At 37.6% G+C, this 9503-nt stretch overlaps 1 protein-coding gene across 1 annotated transcript; it reads left to right on the plus strand.

Moving 5' to 3' along the window:
- Positions 1 to 1019: 1019 nt before the first annotated feature.
- On the plus strand, positions 1020 to 7653 carry LOC110738563. The gene is made up of 4 exons (XM_021918964.1): positions 1020 to 2842; positions 2980 to 3143; positions 4305 to 4528; positions 6475 to 7653. The coding sequence occupies exons 1-4, from the start codon at positions 1333 to 1335 to the stop codon at positions 7202 to 7204; spliced, it is 2628 nt and encodes an 875-aa protein (XP_021774656.1). The 5' UTR covers positions 1020 to 1332; the 3' UTR covers positions 7205 to 7653.
- Positions 7654 to 9503: the final 1850 nt, after the last annotated feature.

Consider the following 9503-nt stretch of genomic DNA (forward strand, 5'->3'; position numbering starts at 1 on the left):
CCGCTCATGCCGCTCCCAACCCATCGATACAGACTACATCCTACTCGTACTTGTACTATAGTCTATAGTCGTCTACTACTCATATTTCTTCTGCCACACCATCACTTTAGTACAATCCACTCTATTTATGTCAAAACAATTGTTCTCTCCCCCCCCCCCCCTATTTTTCCCTAACCAACAATTATATTATTAAATTTAATTACTACCTCTGGTCCAAATTATTCGCAACTTTAAAATATTTATATCTCACAAATAATACCCTAAAGTTGCGAGTAATTTGGACCGGAGGTAGTATTTATGATGCTCTGTATATAACATTCAACAACATAATATAACGAGCATATGCTAAGGGCCTGTTCTGATTTATTGAATTGAGCTGAACTAAACTGAATTGGTTGGAGCTGAACTGAACTAAACTAAATATTTTATGAGAGAAGGAAATTAGGAACTGATTGGAGCTGAACTGAAAATAAACTGAAGAAAACAGACCCTAAATTTATTTGTTATACATTAGCTAAAAATACAAGTCAAAACAGTTGAAAAAGTTATATGGTTAGAAAGACCATGAAATAATGAATTGAAACGCAAAGTGTGTGAAATACACATTATTTTTTTTTTTAAAAAAAATTGTAATTCAACTTACAAGCATTAATCATCTACCTAACATGTTAGTCATGTAGCCCAATCCGAATTCTAACCTCTAACTAGTATAAAACTCAAAGAACGAAAAATGCATGAAATCAGCAAAATTTATTTAGTTACCAATAGAAGAATACACCTAATGACCTTATTGACCTACCCCACTTGAAGTTGAAACTGTTAAAATAAAAGTTAGAGAAAAAGACACTCTCAAACTCTTCTAGCTCCTCCCCACTTCCCCCCACCCCAAATAATTCAATCAATATTTAAAAAATTTAATAAAGTACATATAAAATTATTTTCTTATCACTCATTATTTATTTATTTTATTACTCCGTATTAAAAAAAAAAAAAAAAAAAAAGTGATATTGGTATGTTATTACCAAATCCCCCAAAATGTCACCGACGATAATGCACTACTCTGTGTAGCAGCCTTCTGCTATATCCTGACGACACTGTCTCTGCTGTCAAAGATTCTCTCTTTCTTTTTTACTTTCTCTCTCCTCCTCTTCTTCTTTCTTCTTTCTCTCTCCTCATTTTTTCTCTGTAAACCCTAATTATGTTTCTCTCTCATCAGATCTCTCTTTCTTAACTCTCCCCCAATTCTTCATTTTCCCCCATTTTCAATTTTTTTTATATTATTAATTTAATCAAATTTCTTTCCCAAAATTAAAATTGAATAAATTTTGTTTAATGGGGTGTGCGAGCTCCAAGCTCGACGACCTCCCGGCGGTAATCCTTTGCCGGGAAAGAGTAGACTTCCTTTCTCAGGCGTTACATCAACGGTACGCATTTGCTGAATCACACGTGGCGTACATCCACTCCCTTAAATCTGTCGGCGATTCTCTTCACCGCTTTTTCGATTCTTCCGCCGGAATTCCTCCGCCGTCGCCGGTTCTTGACCTCCCTCCTCAACGGAAACTCGCCGCCGACGATTTACCCCCAACGTCTGCTGCTCCTGCTATTGATTCCGGTCATCTCTCTCACTCTAATTCTGGGTCCCACCTTCACTTTCACACTGATTCCGATGATGACGACGACGATGATTCTGGGTCTGGGTCACTTCATCATCATCTCCATGATTCCCCTCCTCGAAATTCGATTTTGATTGACGGACCTTCGGAAGCTGACGCCGGCGGCGGCGTTGGAGGTGGGTATATTCCGGGAGGTGGTGGGTATATTCCGGGAACTGGGTTTAACCCGTATATGTATACAAATGGAGGAAATGGGTATAATATGCAAATGAATTATATGAAGAAGCATGTAACGCCGTCTGTATCGTATGAACAGAGGCCGGTAAGTTATCAGACTGAGACAGTACAGTATGGTGATCCATCTTCTTCTTCATCTTCAAGTAATTATTATGATTATTTTGGTGGTGGAGGTGGTTATGGTAATAATTATAATAATAGTATTAATAATAATAATAATAATTATAATAATAGTAATGGTAATATAAATAGTAATAGTAATGGGTATATGAATTATGGTGGTTATTTTGGGAATCAGGCCCCACCACAACCACCAAGAGGTGGTGGTGGATATGGTGGTTGGAATGGTGGGCCGCCGCCGCCAATGGGGCAAACAAAACAGGCCCCACCACCACCTCCGCCACCGCCGCCTGCGACGTCGGCTTGGGATTTTATGAATTTGTTTGAGAGTATTGATAATCATTATCCATCTTATACTCCTAGTAGGGATTCTAGGGAGGTGAGGGAAGAGGAGGGTATTCCTGATTTGGAGGATGAGGATAATCAGCATGAGGTTGTCAAGGAAGTTCATGGGCATCAGAAGTTTGTTGATGATAGTAATAATGCAGGGGGTAGTGGTAGTGGGGGTGGTGGTGGTGGTGGTGGGGTGGGTGAAGGGAAGGGTGATTTGAAGCGAGCCGAGGTTGAGGAGGTTGTTGGGATGAGTGAGGGTGATGGTGGTTTGTATAGAGCAAGGCCTAGCGCGTCGTCGCCTGAGAGTACCCCGGTGGAGTATGAGGTTCATATGGTGGAAAAGAAAGTGGTTGGTGAGGAGGGGAAGTCAGAACAGCAAGGTAAAGGCGGTGGAAGGCCGGGGGGTTTTAAGAATGTTTTCGAGGTTGTGAGGGAAATTCAGGTGCAATTTGAGAGGGCTGCCACTTCTGGGGGTGAGATTGCTAAGGTGCTGGAGGTTGGTAAACTCCGGTATCAAAGAAAGAATGCAGCTTACCAAGGTTAGGAGATTGCATTTTACATCAAGTTGTTATATTTGTGAGTTATTTTTGTTTCTTAATTGCTGAAATTGTTTGGTTTTTACCAGGGGGTAAGATTATTAATTTATTTTGATTGGCATTTGTGGTCTGTGAAACAGTTTCTACAAAGATGCTGAATGTGATTACTCCATCATTACCCTCTTCATCAAAAGACGAGGCTTCTCTAGACCTTGATGAAGATGTGCAATTGCGATCGGCTAATCTTTCAGCTACCTTGCAAAAATTGTATCTTTGGGAGAAGAAACTCTTTGACGAAGTCAAGGTATATACACTTTTATTTCACCAAATAGTTAATATTTGACCTGGTTTATGCTTACTAATACAATTGTTCAACATTTTATGGATAATTATATGTTACTGTTGAAGGTTATTGTTGATCTGTTGTATTTTATTTGTTGTTATGCTTAATGGTCGTTCAAGAATCAGGATCTGTTATTTCCAATCTGAGGCTTTACTATTAAAAAATTGTTAAATTTGATTATACGATAAATTTGATTGTAATGCAAAAGGTTGTTTGGTTAATGGTAGAGGATGTCTTTGTGTTGTGATTGTAGCTACAATTCCAATATTGCTACGCGGTTGTTAATTAGGTATCATGAAAGGGTTAGATTGTGAAGAAAATGTAGTTGGATAATATGGGTGGGTTGAGAGTTTGATTTGGGCAAGCAATTGTAATTTTGTAATGAGTTTGGCTTGCAAAGTAGACTTCCACACTTTCTAAATTAATGCTTTTTTGCTGACTGTCCCTTCCTATAGTATACCTGGTCAAGAAATGCGCAAAATTTAATTTTGGCAGCTCAGATTTTTTTTTCCTAATTCAATGCATGACGAATTGTTGTGTGCAAATTTATTTCCTAATAATGCTGATGACGAAGTCAATTAAGCTGCCGAAAATATTCTATTTTATATCATCTGCTTTCTTTACGATTGTACCTCTTTGCTGTGGTCTTCAACGTATTTCTTACTCTATTGCTCTCCGGACTGATAAATCTATCTGGTCTTATATGTACATGAGCTTCAAAATTTTATATATGCATTTATTGTTTGTAATTCTGTTTGAATGTTGATATCTGATACCATACATAGTTGTTGCTAGAGTAGAATCTCTTGGTTTCTGACCCATCGCTATGAGTCAAGCAATCTTTTGAGTGGAGATTTTTCAGTTGTATGCTCTATGCTTTTATTTTTCATTGTGGATTCATATATTTTTTATGTGTTTTGGTGAGGTGGGACTGGGGGGTGGGGGGAGAGAGAGAGAGAGAGAGAGAGGGGAGGGGATGTGTGATTTACTCTCCTTTTCAATTTTAGTAATTCTTTCAGTTTGCCGAATCTGCTGCTATGTTTTTTCATTGATGAGGAGTAATTTGGTTCATCTCTGTACCCAATGGTCACTTCTTCATGTCGTCATGCTTTCTCTGTACAGGCTGAAGAAAAAATGAGGGTTTCACATGATAGAAAATTGGCAAAATTAAACCATTTGGTTGAAAAAGGTGCTGAACCCACCAAGATAGAATCAACAAGAAGCGTGGTGAGGAGTCTGTCCACAAAGATAAGAATTGCAATTCAAATTGTTGACAGGATCTCAGTAAAAATAAATAAACTCAGAGATGAAGAGCTGTGGCCTCAGTTGAATGAGTTAATCTTAGGGTAAGTGATAGTTCACTTCTGTGGCTTTAAGACTATTATTTTAGAAAGGCATTAAAGTAATATAAAATGGAAGAAAGCCACTGGTAATGTTCAACTTTCAGTCTCCAGACCACACACAAATTATTGCATGCTCTTGCATTATAACTTTCATGGATTTTATTATTGGTTCTTTTTTAGATTCCCTTGATCTTTCTTGGACGCTCTTTCTTTTTCTCACTTTACTCACCCTTTTCAAACTCTTCCAAGTGATTGTCTTGTTATATTCCTTTCTTTATATTGTACGATTCCTTATGATGATTCATGTTAGTCTACCCCAAATCATATTGGGAATAAGGCTTTGTTGTTGTTGTTATTGCATGTTCTTGGACCGATACTCCCCCCTCTCACTCTAAGGTAGTTACCTTTTGTGTGTCAACAATCTCTTCATGAGAGAATGGGGCATTGATACTTGGACCGTGCAATAAACTCTTCAGTCCACAGCTTAATTATGTACTCATACTTCCACACTGTGTGCTCCACTCTTATAATTATTGGATTGATTCTGGAGCTAGTCTCTTAGTTAAAGTATACGCCAGGCACAGATAATCAAATTTGGTACTGGTAGCCTGTTGGCCTTGTATTTTAGTTGCTTTCTTGAGGATGTAGATAACATATGTAATTATACCGATAGTAAGAGATTGCTCTTGAGGGTAAATGCACTCATGTCCTTTTTATTAGTCTCGATCTCATGGATTAGCTCATTAGCATCAATTTATACTCCGTATTGGCCGTAACAAAATTTTCTTGTCAGTAATTTTATGAGAGAGATTTGTAAATGAATGACGTGAGTACTTGTTGCTTCAGTTCAACACCAGTGCACCCCAAGGGAATGTATGACTTCAATATGGACATAGAATAACTTCTAGTATGAATTTAATGATGACTGGTATAATTTTCTCTTATAGTACATTTAGATTTTAGAAAGCAGGCTTTGACATCTGTAATTTGTACATAGTGTCATTGGGTAGAGATGGGTTGCCGTTGAAAAGAGTTAAGATCTTTAAAACAACTCTATCAGAGTCTTGAAGCTGAGGTAATATTTGAGCAAGTTCAGCCTTGAAGAATTCACACTTGGAATATTTTTAAAATGTTCCTTGTAAGCTTGTAATGAAATCTAGAGTAAGGTTTTATTTGACTGAAATATCGATATTTGGTACCTAGATGAGGGTCGAAGCCTCTCTTCTGAAATCTGATTGCCACATTGCGAGCTGTTATACTTGAGTCTATATGTGAGTTGTATTGTTGTTGATATTTTCCACCTATGCTTTCTGTTTATTATCTATGCTTCCTGTAATAGTAAGTTTACCCCATCCTTGGAAAATTTGTTCATGACATAGAAAATGTCTTGTGTGGATCATTCTATCCATTTAATTACTTGTTTCTCCTTTTTAAATTAAATTAGAAAGGGTATGGATTTATGTGGCAATGATTTGTCTAATATATCAGTGAAACTGGTTTTTGCTGCAGATGTTTGTTGTGTGTCAAACCTGTGACTGGCTGCTGTAGAGTGAGATTTACATTAATGGAAAATGTTTTTGGCAGAAAGCTAGAACCTTGGGGTTTTTTTTTTTTTTTTTTGGAAGAGGGGGGGGAGGGTTGATTTTGTACATCATCTGGCTTCATTAGTTCATAGTCTGAAATCCAATTGATGATAATTTGCGATTGTAGGAGGGATTCAATGAATTAGCTCTAAAGCTAACATTCCTTGACTTCTAACCTCTTTTGGGGGTCTTATCTGTGATTTGAGTTGCTTGATGACGTACTTAATCCTTCCTCTATTTTGAAGCTTTCAACGTTATCATGTATTGATCAATTGCTGCCAAGTTTGTAATTCTTCATATTTTGCTTTCCTATGATATAATGTGGTCTGCTGGCTAACTTTTAGTTTTTTCTTATTCTTTCTTCAGCCTGAGCAGAATGTGGAAAGCCATGCTTGAATGTCATCACAGTCAGTGCGAGGTAATTGATGGGGCAAGGGGTCTAGATGCAGTTGCATTTCCTAGCAATCCAACAGACACGCATCTGGAAGCTTCTTTGCAGCTTGAACATGACCTTCTAAATTGGACATACCGGTTCACAGAATGGATTGGTGCGCAAAAGGGTTATGTCAGAGCCTTGAATCGTTGGCTTCTAAAATGTATTTTGAATGAACCCGAAGAAACAGCTGATGGAGTAGCTCCTTTTTCACCTGGAAGGGCAGGGGCACCTCCTATCTTTGTTATATGCAACCAGTGGGATCAATCATTGGAAAGAATATCAGAGACATCTGAGAAAGATTTGATTGATTCAATGCGTGTCTTTGCCATGATAGTTTTACATTTCAGAGAACGGGACAGAGGTGAATTACGGCAGAGAATGACAGCAAATAGAGATATGGAGAGGAAAGTTAAAAACTTGGAGAAAGAAGACATAAAAATGCAAAAGAAGATGGTTCTAGCTTCTGGGGATCCTGATGGTCTCTCCTTATCTGGCAATGTTGTTTATCAGAGTGATACCAGCAGCAAGACTAGTTTACAGGCTGGTCTACGGCATGTATTTGAGGCCTTGGATAGGTTTACAACAGATTCCGTGAAAGTTTATGAGGAGCTCCTTCAACGCACTGAAGAGGTGTTACGAGAACATGGAAATGTTTCATAGTTAACATTGCAGTAGAATCGCGTTGATAAAAATTCTCAGTACTTGCTTGTTGAATCTGCTGTATGCTGTTCCTCGGTGTCTTGTGCAGCAACACCCCGAAATTTAAAGCAAGAGCTTTGGCTTTGGTGAGAAGTTGGATAGCCATTGCCTAAGCAGGTAAATCGTAATTACTTGAATTTTGTAACGATAGGAGCTATAGTTTAGGACTTTCTGGGTTGGGGGGACGCAAGTCTTGTCTTTGTAAGTGCCCAGAATTTAGAGATGTACGTGTATAGAAAATCTTAGGGATCAGGTGTAAGAGTTATTTAGTTGTACAGAATCTTGGAGACTGACATTGAGGCCTATTTATTACATACACCGATAGGAAGTTCTTCTGGAACTGGTGATTGAAATTTGTTGTTGTTATTCATAATAAAGCGGTTTTGGTTCCCTTGGATCGATTATTATTATGCAGCTCGTGTTCATTTTTTGTAACCATTGTAGTTTTACCAGCATTTGGACAACCTGCAAGAAATTGGAACTCAATGGGAGAAACTCGTCCTTCTGCTAGCTCCCTCTCACTTGTAAGTAGTAACTGGGGTCTTTGTGCATGTGAAATCTGTGTAAAATCAAGACATTTTCATCTTATGGCGCACTCAACTAGTCATACAACCAATCATTATTAAGTGATGATTTTGCTCAATCTATTATCCCGTTTCACCTTTTTCATTAATTTCTAAGAGTAGCAAATTTCCACCCATAATTCTCCAAGTTCCATTCTCACATGCCAAACGCCCCGTTAAGAAAAATGCAAAATACAACCATGGTTTAATAAAAAAAATAAAATAAGAATCTTATGAAAACTCCCTTCTTTACTTGAGTAAAGCTTTTGGGCTATCATGAGTGATTAACGTTTTGTGTAATGATATGTTTTGACCAATATTAACTTTTAGTCATAATTGACTAACAACTAATGTTGCTCAATTTTGAGAGCATTTGAGAATAAAATATTGATGTGTCCGAGAAAGAATACTTAGTAATGAAATTTGCAAGGAAATATTATGTAACGGAGTATATGTTGAAGTTTTTTTAAAAAAAAATTGGAATTAAAGTTTGTTAGTGGTCTAAATACACAATATGACTAATAAATTTGTGTCTCTCCTACTTTTTCATTTGTTATAGCAGCTTAACATCTTTCTCTCTTCTAAAAATTATCATCATATGTTTTTGTATGTGTTACAAACAGAGAAAATGAGGAACTAAGCAGAGAAAAATGAAGAACAAAGAGAGAGAGAATTTTGGGAATTTTTGATCTTATTTCTGAATAATGATTAATGGGAAGAATACAAGTATTTATAGCATAGATATTTAGAACATAATATCTTATCTCTAATTATTACATCATAATAGAATTCAGGTTGTTGTAACAACCTGCCAGCTAGTACACTGATCTTTTGGAGGAAGTTTCTGGAACGAGCTTGCTTCTAGAATCTGAGTTGCTAGCACTATATTCAACATCCCCCCGCAAACTTGGCAATGGTGAAATCATGCCAAGTTTGGACAGGAAAAGGTCCTGTTGAGCAGAAGGCAGAACCTTAGTGAAGACATCAGCCAGCTGAGCTGAAGTTGGGACATAAGTCAACTGTAATAACCCCTCAAGGACCTTGTCACGAGTGAAGTGGCAATCAATTTCGATATGCTTAGTCCGTTCATGGAACACAGGATTCCTAGCAATGTGGATTGCACTCTGATTGTCACAGTGCAAAATAACAGGTCTCAAATGATCAACATCAAGTTCTTCAAGTAAATGTACCAACCAAGTGACCTCACTTGATGCAGCAGCCATTGCACGATATTCAGCTTCACTTGAAGACTTAGAGATAGTACTTTGTTTCTTGGATTTCCAAGAAATTGGAGAGCTACCAAGCATGACAACCCAACCAGTAATGGATCGTCTACTGTCAGGGCAAGACCCCCAGTCAGAATCAGAGTATGCCTGTAGAACTGGGGTAGCAGTACCATTAAGCAAAATGCCTTTGCCTGCAGTTGCAACAACATAATGCAATGTATGAGTCAGAGCATGTAAATGTGAAGTTCTGGGTGCCTGAAGAAATTGACTCAGAGTCTAAACACTATAAGCCAAATCAGGCCTGGTGTTGGTAAAAAAAATTAAGCTTTCCCACCATTCTTCTGTAGTACTCAGGATAAGATAATAGAACACCATCATCTGCTAAAAGCTTCAAATGAATAGGTAAGGGATTGACAGCTTTCTTGAAGTAAAAAATACCAGAAGTTTCAATTAATTCTTTGGTAAACTTCT

Source organism: Chenopodium quinoa, unplaced genomic scaffold (genome assembly GCF_001683475.1).
Source record: "Chenopodium quinoa cultivar QQ74 unplaced genomic scaffold, ASM168347v1, whole genome shotgun sequence".
In the NCBI taxonomy this organism is placed as follows: Eukaryota; Viridiplantae; Streptophyta; class Magnoliopsida; order Caryophyllales; family Amaranthaceae; genus Chenopodium; species Chenopodium quinoa.